The 20645-nt window shown below is 39.4% G+C and overlaps 1 protein-coding gene across 8 annotated transcripts in view; it reads right to left on the minus strand.

The window, feature by feature from the left end:
- Window positions 1-9440: 9440 nt before the first annotated feature.
- Window positions 9441-20645, minus strand: part of ODF2L (outer dense fiber of sperm tails 2 like) — a 54014-nt gene continuing 42809 nt past the window's right edge. For 7 of the 8 annotated variants that reach the window (XM_017499854.2, XM_037728293.1, XM_037728296.1 and 4 more), the window contains 5 exons: window positions 19811-19915; window positions 15925-16010; window positions 15681-15843; window positions 14020-14145; window positions 9441-11461 (listed from right to left, as the gene is read on the minus strand). In XM_017499854.2, the coding sequence (XP_017355343.1) occupies window positions 11333-11461; window positions 14020-14145; window positions 15681-15843; window positions 15925-16010; window positions 19811-19915 (609 nt within the window). In that variant the 3' untranslated portion in view covers window positions 9441-11332. Of the gene's footprint in view, window positions 11462-14019; window positions 14146-15680; window positions 15844-15924; window positions 16011-17768; window positions 17928-19810; window positions 19916-20645 lie in introns of all 8 variants that reach the window. The other variant, XM_017499852.2, reaches the window with a different exon arrangement.

Here is a 20645-nt window from a genome sequence, read left to right on the forward strand (position 1 = left end):
AAAAAAAAAAAAAAAAAAAAAGATTTTCAGAAACTAAAAAAAAACCCAAATGATTTCTTAATTAAAAGTTCAACATCCAACAGAAAAAGAGAATGACTTTGAAAATAACATTAGTGGTCAGAAAAATTGCTGGAGAAAATACCTCATAAGAGACCCAGTGCAGATAACCTGAGGGAAAAGACCAAGCTGCATGGAGGTCAGATCCAGGAGGCTAACTAAAGAGAAGGAAAGGAACATGAGAAGTAATAACTGAAAGATTCTCCCTGGGCCTGAAAGCTTGGGTGATAACTCCTCTCTCTTCAGGCCGGTACAAGGTACAAGACAACTTGCCCCAGCAGCGTGAGTCAGCAAGAGAGCAGAAGGCGGAAGAGGGCAGGCCAGAAGACAAGTACCCCCGAAGACTGAGAGAGAGGCTGTCAATGTACTACATAGCCATTATGTCAGACTGGGATACTTCCTGTTTTCAGGAGACTATAAAACTCCTGCCTCGCCCTCACTTGGGGCTGATGCCATTTTAGGCCTCTGCTCATCTGCAGCCAGGCGCTCATTAAAACCGCCTGTTGCTCCACACTGCCTTGTGTTGTTTGTTGGTGTGCTCTCGCGGGGTTCGAACCGATAATAGAGCCTTGCATCTGGTGCCGAAACCCAGGAGGGAGTCCGCGTTCCGGTGGACCTACTCCTCCACCCCGGAGAGCAGACCAGAGCAGCCAAAGGAAGCCCCTCAGCCTCCAGTCGCCTCTCTGTACTGCACATTGGTCACTGATCTCGCCTACTGGTAAGTTTCCTGGGAGCCTGGTTAACAGAGAAAAATCCACACAGCCTCTCTTGCTTTCTCTGGTCCAAAAATCCAACATTGGTCCAAGAAGACTCCAGTGCATGCCAGGCACTCACTGATCATCTGGTCTTAGGGGGACGCCTCTAAGCCATTTGATCCCGTTCCAGGAATGAAAAGGGCAGCAGTGATGATTACTCCTTTTATCGTTTCCCTCCAGCCATCCAGGATGGTCTCCTTTTCCCTGTTGTCCCAAGCCTACCCACGGTTACGGGAACTTCCCAGTCTTCTGTTCCAAAGGACAGCCCTCTAGGCTGCCTCATAAAAAACCTGCAAACCTTAGGCCTCAGGTAAGATACCCGCCCTAAGCGCCTTGTCTTTCTTTTACAATTCTGTCTGACCACAGTACGAATTGGATAATGGGTCCAAATGGCCTGCAAATGGAATATTCGACTTTACAGCTTTAATTGATTTAAGCAGTTATTGCCGACAACTGGAAAAACAGGGAGAAATTCCTATGTCCAAGCCTTTTTTGCACTCAGATTACAACCTGACCGCTGCAATTCTTGCTCGCCTGTTCAAATCCTCCTCCTCCATTCTGGCCGCCCAGATCACCTTTCTCCTCCCAACCCTATCTCTTTTTCTCATTCAATCCAGCAGACTGCTGTCCACCCCTCCCAGCCCCTGCCTCTCCCTCAACTGCCTTCTCTAATCCCCCCAAGACTCCTCTTTGTCTTCTCAGCCACCATCTTCCCACTCGCCATTTTCCCAGCCTCCGTCTTCTGAGCCACAACCTTTCCAGCCGCCATCTTCCCAGCAGGTACCACCTCCAAAAGTATCCACTTCTTTTCCTACACCATCCTCTTCTCAGGACAATTCTAGCATTGCAAGTACCTATTCTCCTGCACCTTACACCCCTATTTATCCTCCACTGCCTATTAATTCAAGTCTCCTTCCCCCTTCGAATCTTCAGCAGGGAACCACTTCCAGGTTCTTCCTTCTCTCCCACACATACTCAGGCATCATCTTTGGCCCATGCCCCACCCCTACTTCAGTGCCTGTGCTAGAGTGCCCTCTTTGGGAAGGAGCAGAAACTGAAGGATACGTAAGAGTTCATGTTCCCTTCTCCCTCACTGATCTCTCTTAAATTAACGAAAGACTCAGTTAATTTCCAGAAGACCCTACCTCTTATATTAGAGAGTTTCAGTACCTTACCCAGTCTTACGAACTAACTTGGCATGACCTCTATGTTATCCTCTCTTCCACCCTCACCCCAGAAGACCAGGACCATATCTGGACGCTAGCTCAGGTGCATGCTGATACAATTCATCACCAAGCTCCTGCCCAGCCTATAGGCGCAGAGGCAGTCCCTAACCCAGACCCCCACTGGGATTAATAAGAGGGTCCCCCTGGACACCACCGTCAAGACCACATGATTGTGTGTCTCCTTGCAGGACTGAAAAAGGGTGTCTGTAAAGCAGTCAACTATGAAAAACTTTGAGAAATCACCCAAGGTCCCAACAAATACCCAGCCTTTTTTCTCTCTGGTTTAACTGAAGCCATGAGAAAGCATATCAGCTCAGACCCAGTCAGCCCAGAGGAACCACTATCTTTGGTTTATCTCCCAATCCACCCCTGATATCCCACCAAGCTTCAGAAACTTGATGACGGCCCTCAAACCCCACAATGAGACCTTCTTAATTTAGCCTTCAAAGTCTTTAACAATCATTATGAGGAAAGTAAAAGGCAAAAACAGGCAGACTTTCAAATGCTTGCCTCTGCCATCAGGGGCCCTGCAGGCCTATAGGGCCACAGCTCCACTTGGAAGCCTCCTAGTAATCCACCTCCACTTGGTGGCTGTTTCAAGTGCAGCAATAAAGGCCACTGGGCCAGATAATGCCGAAACCCAGGTAAGCCTACCAGGCCGTGCCCCCTCTGTGGAGGACCCCAAGGGAAGTTGGACTGTGGGCGGCCTGGCAAGGACTGCCCCCATCCCTTCCTGAGCCAGCCAAAACCTCCTATTTGATCTCACTGCCTTGCCTCTGTAGACTGATGGTGCCCTGGAATGGAGGCCCTGGCAACTACCATCACTACATCCGAGCCAAGGGTAACCCTGATGGTGGCAGGAAGGCCAGTATGTTTTTTTAAATCGATACTGGGGCAACCTACTGTAATTTACCTAATTTTTCACAACCCACCAGGTCCTCCAAAATCTCTGTTGTGGGAACTGATGGACAAGTCTCCAAACCCTGAGCCACCCCTCCACTCTTCTGTTCCCTGAACACCTTTTCCTTTACTCACTCTTCCTTAGTCCTGCCCTCATGCCCAACTCCACTCCTAGGCAGAGACATCCTTTCAGAACTCCAGACTACTCTCCATTTCCATGTTCCCCACAGTACCCAACACATCCACCCAGACCCCTCTGGTGCTTCTAACTTTCTTCTACTCCTCCAACCTCCCACCCTAAAACATGCAACCTTTCTTTATCCCCAATCCGTAGTTAACCCCACTGTTTGGGATAGTTCCACACCCTCAGTCGTGAAACACCACATCCCTATTTGCATTACCCTTAAAAACCCCAACCAGTTCCTATCACAGAAGCAGTATCCAATCCCCCAAGCGGCTCTCGTAGGCCTAAAGCCTATCATTTCCCACCTCCTCGCAAGTCACCTACTCTGCCCAACAAACTCCCCTTTTAACACACCAATTCTACCTGTTAAAAAGTCAGATGGAACTTACTGCTTAGTCCAGGACTTCAGACTCATTAACCAAACCATACTTCCAGTATGTCCAGCAGTTCCTAACCCATACACTTTACTCTCTGCAGTTCCCTCCAAAACCACCCATTGTTCCATCCTTGACCTAAAGGATGCTTTTTTTTTTTTTTTTTCACAATTTCTTTGTTCCCTGATTCTCAAAACCTCTTTGCCTTTATGTGGGAAGACCCTGATACCCACTTTTCACATCAGCTCACCTAGTGCATACTACCTCAAGGTTTCAGAGACAGCCCCCACCTTTTTGGACAGGCCCTTGCTTGCCACATTTGTACCTTATCTCTAAAACCATCCACTCTCCTTCAATATGTTGATGATCTGCTCCTGTGTAGCTTCCTCTCAAAAGGACTGCCATGCCCATACTATTTTTTGAACTTCCTGGCTGAATGAGGGTATCAGGTTTCCCCCCAAAAAACACAAATATGCACCTCCTCAGTCACCTACCTAGGCCTAGCCCTTACCCTGAAAACCTGAGGGCTCACAACCAACCGCATATCCTTCCAACTGCATATCCCTCCCTCCTCCATACACTAAGCAAGACATTCTTTTTTTTCTAGGACTACCAGGATACTTTAGGCTCTGGGTTCCCTCCTTTGCTCCACTTGCCAAACCATTATACCAAGCAGTTTAAAGGCTCTCCATGAGCCTTTAAACCCTGCACAACATTATTACCCAACCTTTCCTTCTACTCCAAAAGGTTCCCACCTCAGCCCCCATCCTCACTCTGCAAGACCTCATCAAACCTTTCTCCCTTTATACCGATGAACAGTGTGGAGTTGCACTAGGTGTTCTAACCCAGTCTAAAGACCCACTCTCCAGGTTGTTCCCTACCTCTCCAAACAGCTTAAAGCCAAAGTTCTCAGCTGCCTTCCCCCAGGCATTGGCGGCAGCTGCTGTCCTCACCTTTGAAAGCCTATCCTCACCCTTGAAAGCCTAAAACTATCTCTTCATGCCAACGTTAACAGTTTATTCAACCCATAACATCAAAGACACGTTAGCTCACCACAGTGCACTAAGTCTTACCTCTCCTCCAAATGTATGTTTTATTCATAGAAACTCCCCAAATCGCCGTGCTAACCAGCTCCCCTCTAAACCCAGCCACACTCTTACCTGAAGCTACTACTGCACAAGACCCTGCACATTTCTGTGTAAACATTGTTCAAACCTTTCTTATACACTTTCCAAACCTAACAGACCAACCCCTTCCAGATGCCTCCTTTACTTGGTTGGTAGATGGCAACTCCTTCCTATATCAAGGATGCCAACATGCTGGCTATACTATAGTGTCACCCCCACACTATTGAAGCCAATCCGTTCCCCCTAGGCACCACCTCCCAGAAGGTGGAGCTCATTGCTCTCACTCAGCTCTCGCTCTAGCAGCCAGACAACAGATTAACATATATTAGATTCTTCACATAGTGTACTCACACTATTCCATCTGGAAAGAATGGGGTTTGCAAACTGCAAAAAACACTTCTGTCATAAATGACACTCTCATCAGTAAACTCTTTCTAGCTGCCAGACTGCCACCGAAAGTTGCCAGCATTCATTGCAGGGGCCACCAAACACCAGACAGTCCTATATCACCCAAAAATGCTCTAGCAGATCAGGTAGCCAAACAAGTAGGCTTATAACCTGTGCAAGGCCAGTTTCTGTCCCTGTCCTCGTTCTCTACTCTTTATTCCTTAGAAGAAAAGGAGGACTGCCAAGCCCAAACCTTTCAAACGCAAAGACAATGGTATGGCAAGGAAGTGCACTTCATTCTTCCTCACTCTCAAACAATCCCCATCTTCCAAAGCCTCTAAAACTATTTCCATGTCAGTACAAACTTCTCTTGCAACTTCTCCACCCTGTTCTCACTTGTCCTCACCTTTCTAGTCGTGTTCAAGAGATTACCCAATCCTGCTCTATCTGCTACTCAGTGTCACCCCAGAGCTCCCTCTGGCTACCACCTTCTCCTATCCACCAAGCCCGGGGCCAGGTACCCAGGTAAGATTTGGCAAGTAGACTTCACTCATATGCCGCCCAATACACAGCTCTGCTATCGGCACTTTCTCCAGGTGGGTAAAAGCATTCCCAACAACTTCAGAAGGTGCAAATATCGTCATGCAAACTCTCATCATGCATATAATTCCCTGTTTCAGACTCCCAACATCCATCCAGTCCAATAACAGGCCCGCCTTTATCAGCCAAATTACCCAAGGTGTCTCTACATCCTTAGGAATAAAATGGGTTCTCCACACAACCCTGCAGGCCTCAATCTTCAGGCAAAGTTGAAAAAGTCAAGTCAGTCCTTAAAAGCCCAACTTACCAAGCTGGCTCTAGAAACCTGCAGTCGTAGACAAAAAGTCTTCCCTTCACACTCATGAGACTCCACACGACACCAAAAGCACCTTCTTTTTATAGTCCCTTTGAAATCACGTATGGCTGAACTTTTGTCTTAAGGCCTCCACCCTTACCAGACTCTGAGCCACTCGGGAATTACCTCCCCTCCCTAATCCAGACATGGTCTTTCATTTGTGAAGCAGGAAATGAGGCCACGTCTCTCCCTGTTGACATCTCCTTGTCCTCTCATCATAACTGTCTTGCAGGCACAGACATGTTTATCTGCCAACCTGACCCTCACAAAAAGCTACAACCGAAGTGGACAGGCCCCTACACTGTTATACTCAGCATGCCAACTGCAGGGAGAGTCCAAGGACTCCCCACTGGATCCATTGCACCAGGGTTAAGCTCATCCCCAAGGCTACTTCTTCCTCCAGAACATCAACAGTTAAGTGGTCATCCAGGCCAATTTCTCCTACCAAGCTTAAATTAACCAAAAATTTTCTTAAGGACCAAAACTCCCTGGAAAGTCTAAACATGAGGAAGACTAATCACCTGCTTTCAGAAATGACCTGCATTGATTGCCCCAACCACTTGCTGTGCCTCACTTCAAACCAAATTTTTTTTTTTTTTTTGAGATGGAGAGTCTTGTTCTGTTGCCCAGGCTGGAGTTTAGTGGCATAATCTAGGCTCACTGCAACCTCCGCCTCCTGGGTTCAAGTGATTCTCCTGTCTCAGCCTCCCGAGTAGCTAGGATTACAGGTGTCCACCACCATGCTCAGCTAATTTTTTGTATTTTAGTGGAGACGGGGTTTTGCCGTTTTGCCCAGGCTAGTTTTGAACTCCTAACCACAGGTGATCTGCCGCCTCAGCCTCCCAAAGTGCTGGGATCCAACCAAAATTCTTAATACAGAAATATCCCTCACCAAAATCCTAAAATTGTCCATAGCTGCACAGTGGCCCCTCCAAGCTGCATGAGTATTATCAGTCTTTCCACTATGGAGGGAAAATGCAATAATCCTGTACTTACCATACTCATAGGGAAAAAGCCTACTATGGAACTTTAGTCAAGGAATGTGGTGAATCAGGGAAAAGTTATTATAAAGTAAAAAAATCTAGGAATGTCTGGTAGTCGTAATGGGGCTTTATGTCCGAAAGGTAAGCAGTGGCTTTGCTTCACTAAAATTGGACAATGGGGAGTAAACACTCAAGTGCTAGAAGACATAAAGAGACAACAGATTATAGCCAAAGCAAAAGCCAAAACCAACAACTCCCCCCAACATCACCCATAGTGTTTCCATCCCTTTATACAAAACTACAAGCAGACACATCCCTTTGCAAGCCAGGAAAAAAAAATGATCTAGGAGAACATGTCATGCTTACCATGAACATGTCCAATTGCTGGGTATGTGGGGGAGCTTGTATGAGTGAACAGTGGCCGTGGTATGGGGTAGACATTCCCCCTTACTTACTAGAATCCCAAAATTCTAGCCTCACTTTCACTCCTCAGGAACACCCGAAGTCCTGGACACTCACCAACCAAGTAAGAGGGATGGTATGCATATCCCACAAGTGGACTAATAAAACCCATCGCACCGTAGATGAAAACCCCTGTCATTAAACCCTAACAGTCAATGCCTCCACAGCAGAGTGGTGGCCAAAGTTACCCCAGGACCCTGGTATCCTTCTAACTTAAGCTACTTCAATTGTGTCTTGTCAGAAGAGGCCTGGCGCTGTACAAACACACACCACTAACCCTTAGGCCACATACCCCTGCCTAAGTGCATTATGGGACAATCCTATGAACACCAGCCTGCAATGGATTGCCCCTGATGGATTCTTTTGCATATGTGAAACCCAGCTTGCTCATGGCTACTTCATCACTGGCAAGGTACTTGCTTCCTAAGCACGATTCAACCTGGATTCTTTTTACTTCCAAAGCACGTGGGCGTCACCCTTGGAGTCCCTGTGTATGATAACCTAAACAGAGAAAATCGATCCTTAAAGGTCTGAGGAAACCGAAGATGGCAAGAGGATGAGTGGCCTCTGCAAAGGATCATCAAATATTATGGTCCAGCCACTTGGGCTGAGGATGGTTCATGGGGTTATTGCACTCCGATATATATGCTAAATAGAATAATTAGACTACAGGCTGTTGTAGAGATAATCACTAACCAAATCACCTCAGCCCTGGAAATGCTGGCGCAACAACAAAACCAAACACGTGTGGCAATTTATCAAAATAAACTAGCACAAGACTATACTTACTAGCAGAGGAGGGGGAGGTCTGTTGGTGAGTTTAGTATCTCTAACTGTTGTCTTAACATAGACAACAATGGAAAAGCAGTTCTAGAAATCGCTTCAAACATCAGGCAAGTAGCTCATGTACCAGTCCAAACCTGGAAGGGATGGGACCTGACAAACCTTCTAGGAGGGTGGTTCTCTAACTTAGAAGGATTTAAAATGCTGGTAGGGACAGTAATCTATCGTTGGGCTCCTCCTGTTTCTCCCTTGTGTTATCTCATTGATAATAAAAGCCATTAAAACTCTTGTTGAAACTATGGTTAACTGCCAGGCAATCCTGCTACGACGACACAATGGATACCAGCCTGTCTCTCAAGGATACCCCCAAAATTAAGTTTCTCTTCCTTTTTCTGAGATGCCCATGCCACGTCCTATGTCACACCTAAAGTAGTTACTGAGAAAGTTGTCCCTTTTCCCTTTTCCTATAACCAAATAGACAGGAATGAAAGATTATCCCTGGGGCCTGAAAGCTTGGGGGGATAACTCCTCCCTCCTCAGGCTGGGTCCCCAGCTGCAAGAACACTTACGCCAGCAATATTCGACAGCAAGAGGGCAGAAGCCAGAAGAGGGTAGGCCAGAAGACAAATACCCTTTGCAGATCGAGAGAGAGGCCGTCTAGGTACCACGTAGCAGGTATGTCAGACTGGGATACTTAACCATTTACAGGAGACTATAAATCCCCTGCCTCACCTTCACTTGGAGCTGACGCCATTTTAGACCTCAGCCCGTCTACACCCAGGTGCTCATTATAACAGCATGTTGCTCCACACCGCCTCGTGTAGCTTGTTGGCGCACTCTCAGGGTTTGAACTGATTATAGAGCCTTGCAATAATAACATAGATAATGGAAGAAAACATTTACAACTTAGAAAGTTTTGAGGCCCTGAATATCAAAGATAAAAAAGAAAATCCTGCAGATCTTTTAGTAGGGAAATGGGCTTTCTCGCTCAAGGGCCTGGCTGACACTGAATTTAGGTCACACACCAGGTGAGCCCAATGTGTGTACTTAATGCTTCACGTGCAAACAGTATTAAGCAGAGATTGTTAAATTATTCTAGCATTCAGCAACTTTCCTTTGTCATGTTGTGTCACTAGGAGCCAAATACCAACCTTAGGAACTTTACGGTAGTTTTTTCCTTCCAGTCTTCCTACCTAAAGCTGCAGGCACCAATTTTTAAATGCCATAAGCACAAATTACTTTGGTAACAGTAAAAAATTAAAAATATGAGAAAGGAGTTATTCATGGGTAAGACAAATGCATTACTATTAAAAGAAACCACTATATTTATGAAATGGATACAAAGGTAGTATGGTGATAGTTAAGAGCAAAGCAGACTCTGGATGTCTGCCACTTACTACTAGTTGTGTGATTTGGGGCAAGTTACCTAACCTTTCCGTGTCTTAGTTTCCTGAAAATATGAGTTAATACATTATCACAATTATTAATTCTGGCACATAGCAAGTGCTTAATGGATCATAGCAGCGCTGCTGCTGGGCTGCTGCTGCACTGGGAAAACAGCACTGTACACAGAACTTTAATGTTGCAGTCTTGAATTTAAATGCCAACTTTAAACTTAAGTTTCATACCACAGCCATGGTAGTTAATCCTTTATGCTTACAATTTTCATATCTAAAACAGGAGTATGAATACCTACTTCTTTCAACATCTGTCATCTAGCCATGAACATCAACTGAGTACCTAGATACTAGTATGACTAAGACACATTTCAGCCCTAAAGGAGCTTACAGCTTAGTGAGTAAAACTCAAAAGCTTTGCTTTCCTTTCATGTGGACATTTCTTAAGGCTCCCTTTGCCTTAGGAGATAAAGAAAGGGCTGCCAGGGTCAAGTATGTTTTTTAGTACCATGAGTACTATGATTTTTTTTTTAAAGTGACACTAATCTTGTTAGCAACTGTTGGGCAAAAAATGTGGCCAGTTCTGACACTCTGTATTTTGCTATTTTAAGAAAAATACTATGAAGCAATTGGGTCACTAGTAAGTAAGCATTTGTGGATGATATGACAGTCTTACGAGTGAGGGGACCAGTGGGGACCAGGCCCCCATCTCTGATCAGAAAAGAGCATAAAACATTTTAAAAAGATATTTCTATTCATAGGCTGGAACTGTGTAGTTTACAACGTGCCTCTTTTAGTGATCTTTTAAGACCTGAGTGTTCCTTTGAATTAACAGCTCTCAAGTCATTGTCCAAGAGGAGTCACTATCACTTGATCCTTTATAAACCATGTCCATTCCCTTTTAGAGTATCCTACCTTGGCACACAAGGCGGGAGATTACAGCAAACAAGTTTTTTGTCAACCTGGACAACTTCATCCCAATAGTAAAGACCTTATTTTAAAGCTTCTTGATGTTAAGAGTGCTTATTTTGATCATCCCCATGTGAGTCGGCCACGGAAAAGGTGGGATAAGCTGTTCTCCTTTAATCTTTTAGTTAACTAAGGGGCTTTAGAATGTCTAAAATAATAATAATATCTGATAATCATTAGTATAAGATGAATAAAATAGACTACGAATTCAAAAGACAACCTGAATGTCCGTTCTTTATAAAGAAACAATGCATAACGTTTTCATGTGTCATTAGCAGTTGGTATTTAATAGCTATGACTTAAAATTGTATACTTAAAACCTAACAAATCAGCATATACTTGAAACAATATTTAGTATATTGAGACATTTAGTATCTTTAGAAAGTATATAATTACACCATTATTAAAAATTAAAATTCAGAATATTTTCCATTATATTTATATATCACTACAATATAAAATAATTATATATATTATTTAAAATCATATTGACGAAGATTTACTACAAATTCACTTGAATGGTGTCTACAGACATCACAAAAAATCTGACTTCTGTGTGTGTGTGTGAAAAAAAATCCTCTAAAAACCAATATAATTTAAAAAGAAATTAAACCAGAGATAAATAAGAATTATCCAGCAAAAAAGGAATAGTAATAACTATCCTATTTTAATGTTTCAGTTAGATAAATTATGTTTCAAAAATCTTTACATAAAAACTCTAATTCCATCACCCATAAATCATAAAATATAAAAACTGGTAGTATATATATTTTTTTACCTAATCACATTTTAGACTCAATAAAAATCTACTTAAAGAAAATAAATTTGACAATTTATTCAAACATTGTTACATAAGAAGTTTTAAGAAACTGTAAATAATTCTTAATACTCTCATTTTGATTTTCTGACTTCTCAAGACTATTTTGTATTTCTTTCAAACACACTTCCTGATGTTGTGCTCTCTAAAGGAAAAAGGAAAAAAATACAAATAAGCAATAATGGCATTCATTTCAAAGGACCAGAGTCATAATATTAAATATATATATACAGTGACTAGATAATTCTTTTTAATTTTTTAAAAGAAAGAATACTCACATCTGATGTGCTCATTCTTAACTTAGAGCTCACTCTTCTTTAAAATAATCAAAGGACACACATAGTTTATCTCCACTGATATTAATTTATAACACACATTCATTTAGCCCCAAATTATTACATATTTAACATGATTAACTTAATAAACAGGTTCTTTAAACTGTCATAATTTCTATGTCATTTAACATGATATATTTTCATATTTTTGCCATTTTCTGTCTAAAAGTTCAAATTTTATGCCAAAAGAATTAAATGTCTTAAAAACTTAAAGAATTTTAGTTTTGATAATGTCAACATTTTATTTTTAGAATCCCTTAAAAAACAAAAAGAATTCTTCATATTACAGTTGTTTTTTGAGGAAAAAATTTAAAACCCTGATACTTTTTAACTAAGGTGCATTTGAATTCCTGAGTAGGTAAGTTCACTGACAATGCTTTAGATAAATACAGGTTGCAAATATCATCTAGCTTCCAGTGAAAATATAGACACCTAGATAGATAAGAGAGAACTTTTACATCCTTCATATCAGATGTTCAACGACACCTGATACCTTCTGAAACTGAGCAATGCCCAGCTCAGGAAATGAGGTGGGAACAAAATAATGTCCTAGACTGGGCTCTACAAAGTCACAGGATGAATATAGTGAATCTTTATGGAACATCAGTTTTACTCAACAATTTCTAAAGACAAATAGTAACACACACTTATTTTGTAGGGTAGAATGTAAAATGTCAATGGATTTTAGGGTAAAACATAAGACTTCAAAGACATTTCAGGCTTCAGAAGGGGTGCCTTGGATTAAGGTGCTGAGGTCATCCTCAGATCTGTACACCTATCCTGTGCCACCCCATTAGGGTACTTGGACAGAAAATACAAAAAGGCCTGCAGGTAAGCAGGGCTCTGTGGGAGATACCAGGGATATAGGCAATTATAAGACAGGCTCTCAGGGTGTTTACAATTCAAATGGGGCTGAAGCAGGCATATTAAGTAAATATTGCCCAGTGAACTGTCCCCTGGAAGGCACAAAATACACAAACTCATTTTTCAGCAATGTTTAAATCTATGCTTAGAATTCTAGAATTTTACTAGTGCAAAAATTATCAGGCTTGGCCAGGCGTGGTGGCTAATGCCTGTAATCCCAGCACTTTGGGAGGCCAAGGAGAGCAAATCACGAGGTCCGGAGTTCAACACCAGCCTGGCCAACATGGTGAAACCCCATCTCAACTAAAAATACAAAACATAAGCTGGGCGTGGTGGCAGGTGCCTGCCTGTAATCTCAGCTACTCAGGAGGCTGAGGCAGGAGAATCTCTTGAACCCAGGAGGCAGAGGTTGCAGTGAACTGAGATTGTGCCACTGTACTCCAGCCCAGGCAACAGTGCGAGACATGGTCTCAAAAAAAGAAAAAAAAAATTATCAGGTTCAACAAAACATCAGATCTTAAATCCATTTATTTTAGCAGCTTTAGACAAGTACTAGGGACCTTATAGCAAAACCCACTTCATTTATTTTTTCAGAGGCTTCAATTACACAAAAAACAGCAGACATATTTTACAATATTAGAAACTCTAATGGTGAGTTTAAAAAATCTAGATATAAATGGAAGGTCTGTGCTAAATTAAAGGTGATGGACGTTTTGTTCTGATTAAGTTGTCATGAAACTTTTGATGGCAATAAAATCAAATTGTGCATGCCAAAAATCACTTAACCTTTGAATCTTTTGGGTTTTCAACTTTTTAGATACTTGGGAATTAAACAGTAAATTTTATGGAGTCTCTGGATCCTGGAAAAAATACAGTATCTATTCTGTATGTCATTAATAGATAATTATTAGGTAGTTTAATCATGACTAATGCTAGCTATCAGAATATTCTATGCCAATTGACTATTTCATGAGTACTCAGGAAAAAAACAAGGTGAATTAAACACAGTCAATTTGGTATTTTCATTTCATGGCTGAGTGGACTAAAGCATCCATCTCATATATAGATCTAATAATACTGAATATTTAACACAAAATTGTAACTTTCTAAAATAAAATATTCATTATTCAAGACAAATGTAAAACTCACATAATAGTTTAAATTGTGTTTATCTTTAAAAAATGAAAAATTCATATCATGATGAAATGAAGATTATATCTATAATTTTCATTAAGTGCCTGTCATTGCAAAAGTAATATGTAGGAAAAGAGCCTGATGAGATTTGATGAGATTTGAGGGCAATCCAATACATGCCATTCAAGGAGGCAGAATAATACATTATTTGGCATAATATTTTTATTTTTTAAGTTTTACATTACTTTTTAAAATATTATCAGTAAAGCGATAGCCTTGATTCACTCACTTTGTACTTTAATCTACATGGTAAGAATGTTAAATGCTAATTTATTTTTTATGTAATATGTTAAACCATACTAATACTTACACTGTTCATTTTGCAAACAAGTTGATTTTGTTCTTCATTTTTCTTTCTAAGCTCATTTTCCAGATCTACTATTTTAATTTGTAAAGCCCTCTCTCTAGATGACATTTTCTCTATTTCTTCAGCAACCTGTAATTTTTATCAAGAGTAAAATAACTAAAGTGCTTTCATTAAAATATGATTTAAAGCCTTGACATAGTTATATTGTACCTCTTTTTTCTAAATAGATACTACTTGTATATTATATCCAAATTTAAGTTTTATCTTGAAGAAGCACATATAGTGTAAGTATATACTATACTTATCTTTGCAGGATGACATATCTGCAAAATTGGCTTGAGATGGAAGAGATGTATATATTTTCACTGCCCTATGACTTAGGAAGGTGTTTTCCCCAACAGTGTATTTTAAAAACAGACTGAGACCAATTACCATTTTTATAGCATTTATACTCACCAGGGTGTTAAGAGCAGTGATGGAACATAGAAATTTCTCACTAAATGCTCATTATACATTTGGATTAATAGAATTGGGAGTGGGAATTGGTATACACACTTCCTACAAATACACACAAACAAACACAGAGAGTGGTTCTTCATTCATTCACTTCCAAACTGGTCTGAATTTGAATTTTCATATTTATCTGACTACTTATTTTAGCATAAAGTCTAGCTTAGTTATGGTCATCCAAGCAATCAGATATGTGGAAGGCTATTTGTAAGAATGCTGGGTTGGAGCCACAAGAATGAGAGTAGAGGCAGGGATTGGTCCAGAAACAAGGATTTAGTGGAAAAGACAGTCCTCTAAAATTTAATTCCTATCAACTCCGTTCTAAGTTATTATAAAGATTTCTTCTGCATATATTCCAAGTGCAATTATGCATAAGAGATGACAATGTGATCTGAAGCTTATGGGAGAAAGGGCACTTAGGACAAACTTCGATGCCCTTGGCACCATCCCTCAGTGTGGACAATGGTAACAGCGCAGTAATTGCTCTCTCACATGGGCAGAAACTACAGATAGCCCCATATTCCACTACAGCAGGAGAGAAAGGGGAGGACAGACATACCTCTGGGGCTCTAAACTCTTTGGGAAGGAATCTGAGAGAACACCTGGCATTTCCAAAATGCAATTGGGCTGAACCCTACCAGACTATGAGAGTTCTGAGAGCTAAGGCCAGGTCTTATTCAATCTTTGTATCCCAAGCACTAGCAGAGTGCCTGATACTGAAGTATTCATTGAATGCTAACCTAATGGCTGTAACTGAAATTTAATATTGTATGTATTTATTTATGCCACAATATTTGTCAAAAGGGACTTGAACTTTACAGCTCACTGAATCCTGATCAAAAATAGAATTTTCAATTATTTTCACATTCAATTTGGTAGTATATAAAAAAGGTATAGGAGGAGATTATGTCTTCAAAGTGTCTTCCATCTCTGCCCTTTCCCCAGCCACATTACCATTTATCTAGTGAAGTAACTCTAGCCCAGTAATATATCTGTTTTGCTTGAAAGGGAAGATAGTTAAAGAATAAAAATGTAGTTTCTTCCTTAACCCTATCATCAGGAAAAAAACAGTAACTATAGGTTTGGCAAGATGTTTAAAAAGATGACTCTTTGGTAAATGAATTTAAAAGTTTCTAAATAAAAGTCATGTATACCTTTTGTCTTCCTTCTTCTAAAGCAGCTTCCAGTTGTCTGGCCAATGCTGTATATTCTGCAGATTTCTCTTTAAACTTAAGATGGCTGTGCTTAAGACATTCTTCTTGGTTTGCCAGCTTCTTCTCAAGCTCTTTATTTTCTGCATCCATCTGTTCTAATTTTCTTTTCACAGAAAATATATATTTTAAAATTTTAGTGTGCAGATAAATATGCAGCACCAATGTTAAATAATTTAATACTTACTGTTGGAGGTTTTCACACTTCAGCTGAATAAGATAGTTTTCCTCTTCCAGAGAAAGCTTCATCAGAAGATTGTGATTTCCATCAACCTAAAAAAAAAAAAAAAAAAAAAAAAACCCTTTTCTTAGTCATTTTCTTCACAGTGAACTTCCAAAGAAATCCACATAATTTATTGTTAGAACCACCACAAGCAACAAGGTATAAATGTTACTACTCTTACACAGAAAGACACCAGGAACATGTTATATTGTTAAAATGGAAGTTTTAAATTCCTGGTTAAATTTAAAGAAGCTATGTTGCCTGTGTTGGAAAATAATCAACTGAAAAAAATTCAGGATGATGGCAATTAAAACATTGTGAAGGCAATCAAAATATCTGAACCTTATTAAAGGACATTTATTAAGTTGAAATATGAAAAATTTTAAGCAGTATTATTTCCTATTGTTGGATACCTAGGGTTTCTCTTATGGTTTTCTGTTTCACCTAAAAATATTGATTAATAATTGAATATCTGTGAAGTTGAAACTGTAAGTAAAAAACATTTTTGATGGCAATTAAAACATTTGAACCTTATTAAAGAAGGACATTCATTTTGTTAAGTTGAAACATGAAAATTTTAAGTGGTATTAATCTCCTATTGTATACATAGGCTTTCTCTTACGGTTTTGTGTTTCACCTAAAAATACTGATTAATAATGGAATATCCGTGAAGTTGAAACTGCAAGTGAAAATATATTTTTGTGAAAAGCAAAATGAAATAAATCAACCAAAGTCACACTCACCCATGCAAAGACAGAATATTTTTTTCACTGCTTCAAAATCTGTTTTAAATAATGTAAGAAGCTTTGATTTAAGAGAAAAAAATTCTCATAATTTCAATTAGTAATTTAGGCTAATCTATGCCATTTGATGTTTTCCTAGAAAAATCTCTTCTCAGGAATTTAAACTCTAAAATTTTGTCTGCATATTTTTATCTTTTTGTAGCTTTTAAGTTTAGGGGTACAAATGCAGGTTTGTTACATAGGTCAACTTGTGTCATGGGGGTTTGCTGTACAGATTATTTCATCGCCCAGGTATTAAGCCTAGTACCCATTCCTTATTTTTCCTGATCCTCTACCTCCTCCCACTCTCCACCCTCTGAAAGGCCCCACTGTGTGTTGTTCCTCTCTCTGTGTCCATGCATTCTCATCATTTGGCTCCCACTTATTAAGTGAGAAAATGCAGTAATTGGCTTTCTGCAAAATTAAAATCCAGATTATATTTGGAAGATAGACAAGGAATGCTTCCTAAAACTGTCTTGAAAGTAAAAGAAAAAAGACTTGTCACCATCCTTGAACTGCTTCTTTAAAAAAATTTCATTAATTAAAAAAATATTGAGTGCTTACTATGTGCTAGGCATTGAAGTAGGAGATGGCTACATGATCCCTATCTGATGGCATAAAAAGTATAATAGAAAAAAAAAAACGGACTGGAAAAAATCCCCAAAAACTTAACATACAATTCTAGTTAAATTCTAATTTTTGTAATGTAAATTTCAATAATTTACCTTATCCTGACATCAAGGAACATATATGTAAGCATAAATTTTCTCCTTTCATTCTATTACCATGTCTTCAAATGTCTATAGATTTGCATAAATAAAACAGAAATTTTAATTACCAATTTTTCGCCATAAAATACTTAAAGAATAGTTTGCAAAATAATATTATAGTATCTGCATGAAGTTGACGCTTTACCAAGCGGATGGGAATTTAAAAATCAAGCCCTGACATGAGTGCCCTCAACTGGTGAAATCATTCCAAAACATTATTTAAACGCATTTAGCAAAACTCAGGACTGTTGGACACCTGGCCCTGAAGCTCCCTAATGGTGTGTTCCTGGTCTGCACATTTCCCCTTGCAGCACTGCAGACTCTCCTGACAATCGTGAAGCCTCCTTTTGGCCGCCGTCAAGGAATCGCCGACATGCTCTAACTCCTTCAGATGAGACTCCATCTGGCCTCTCATCTGAGTTGTGGCAGTAGAGAAATAAGTGCAAAATCACATTCAGCATTAATATTTTTTATTACCTTAATACCAGATATGCTCGTAACGTAAGTATTCTAGGTATAATGGTTTTAAATAAGAAGACAATTGAATAAATACTAATTTAAATTCTGTTAAATAAAAATGTATAACTAAAAAATGGGGTAGACTATAGTTTTCAAAAAGTTTCTTGAGCACATAAGTAGGGTAAATTAGCTGGCAGGGTGGATGTTTAACCAATTTTTAGAAGCAAACTTTTAAAATCCTGACATTATATTCAAGCATAGATTATCACTAATAATCATTGCTAATAGAGCTGTAGTTGTCAACTGTCCAGCTCTCAGTTCTAAAGGAATTGTCACTTTTTGTCATTTGATCTTATAACTCAGATACTTACGTAAATTAGAGTAGCTTGCTTCACTCATCTTAGCCAAAACTGGTGGGGTTTACTGTTTATAATTTTAAAACAGCTACTATCATCAGTTCTCATTTGACTTTAATTTGGCCATTAATGTTACTATCAACAAATACCTCTAATTTCATCAACATTCATCTGTTTTGGCTACTGCAGTTACTCACTGCAGCACTGTTGTGGAGATATGAAAAGCAGCAACCTTAAGAAATGTTTGCAGTGCTGATAACAAAAAATAGCCAGACTCTTTCCCTGAGATTGGAACACCAAATAGTTTCTGTATAGTATGTGGCAATCTTGATTATAAAAGATAAAACCAGAACAAAGGATCTCTCAGTGTCTCTAAAACATCTTAGTGGCCATGAGAAAACCAGGAGACTTAAAAGAGTGAAATAAGAAAAATAAAAATTCCATTAAAAAATAGTTTTCTTGTTAAATACCAGTAAGAAAACATCGTGACCTCACAGTATCTGAAAAAGACAGGCTCCAGCCATTTCTGCCATTTGAACAGGTTTGTAAAATATGCTTTTGTTTACAGTGCTGCCTAGCAGAAGAGGAGACATTTGCATTGGTATGTATCATGAGAAAAAGAGACCAAAAGACATGAAGTGGTTTCTTCTCTGGCCTGCTAAAAATAGGTGACAAGTAATTCCATGAAAGCAGTAAGTTGTGCATTCATTGGGCTATCTTTATCTCTGTTTAACTGGAGGATGCTTGCTCTGGCTGACTTCTTCTTCACATTGCTACCTCACTTTGACTTCTCAATCCTAAGACAGAGGAGCGACCCAAAGAGAGTGACCTTACTAGATTCAGTTGGAACTGACCACTAACATCCCATGACCTCTGCTGCTAGGAATCAGCATCCTACAACTTTCACTGCTTCCTTATGAAAACAACACAAAAAACCAAACAGGGATGCGGTTTCATTTAAAAACTTTAAAATATTCACAAAAACATCATAACTTGCCAACACTGGCCTTCCCTTCATTCTGTTGCAATACAGCAAATGAAAGGAAATGACAGTTTTTTAAAAGATATTATTTTTCTTCAAAAATGCATTTAGCAGATAATATTGGCTTTGCTTTTTTAGACATAAAAGATTTAGAACCAGAAAAAAGGGGTGAGATTAAAAATGTTATGTACTTAGGTTTGTATACTATTGATAGATAATCATTTTTTGAGCTATTTAAAGTCTGCTGTTGCATCAGAAAAATTAAACATTTATGCTATTTTCCAAATATTAAGAAAAAAGTGAAAAAACATTCACATGAACGAACAACATTTCCAGCCTGGAAGAAACATTATTTCCTTGGAAAATGAACTCCTACAGAGGTTGAGACGAGCTCTTACCTAAGTATGAACTAGAGAAAAATAACCAAAATGAATAAATTTGCATACTATTCATAAAGTAAAAAGCACATAAATATTACTTTATTTGAAATTGCAAACGTACCTTCTCTACATTTTTATTTTTGGTTTTTGTTATTTGGTTATTTTTACGTAGCAAATTTTCACATCTGTTTTTTACTATTTCAGCTGTTTCTTGCAACTTTTGTACCTGAAAATAAAGTATATTGTTAGAGAAGCATGTATTACTTTTAGAATCATGAAAAAAAATCTAAAATTTAAAATTTCATTTTAAACAAGTCATTATTTTCCTATCAATATCGTTGATTGGTTTATCTAATGTTATTCCTTCTTTAAATATGGAATCACTCAGTGCTCTAACCCACAATGTTTATCTGATTTACCTGTCTTCTCTCATCAATATTTCTAGACTCTTTACTTAAGCTTTGAAGATTACAAAGATCTTCATTTGCAGATCAATGTCACTTCAAAGAATCAGTCTCTGGTCCAAACTAGCTTCCATTTAAGCTGTTTTTTCCACCAAATCAAATCTGCTAAAAAAATATTATAGGCCCTGCACTCAGAATATGGCAACTCAACCACAGTATTCCTGCTGGGGGATTAAACCCAAATAACCAGCTGGAAGACCCTGATGAATAACAGGTTCCAACAGTCCACCACAACCTCCATTCCTACCTCAGACCTGGATAGCTGAATATTCTAATTGGATGTCTTAATTCTAGATGCAGCCTCTTCCTACTTCCTACTTGCCTACACTTTGTTCCCCTTAAGCTTTCATCCTTAGTTCATTTTTTTTTTTTTGGAGATGGAATCTTGCTCTGTCGCCCAGGCTGGGAGCACCGTGGTGCAATCTTGGCTCACTGCAACCTCGAAACCTCCACAATTCTCCTGCCTCAGCTTCCTGAGTAGCTGGGACTACA

This window comes from Cebus imitator, unplaced genomic scaffold (genome assembly GCF_001604975.1).
Source record: "Cebus imitator isolate Cc_AM_T3 unplaced genomic scaffold, Cebus_imitator-1.0 Scaffold261, whole genome shotgun sequence".
Classification (NCBI taxonomy): Eukaryota; Metazoa; Chordata; class Mammalia; order Primates; family Cebidae; genus Cebus; species Cebus imitator.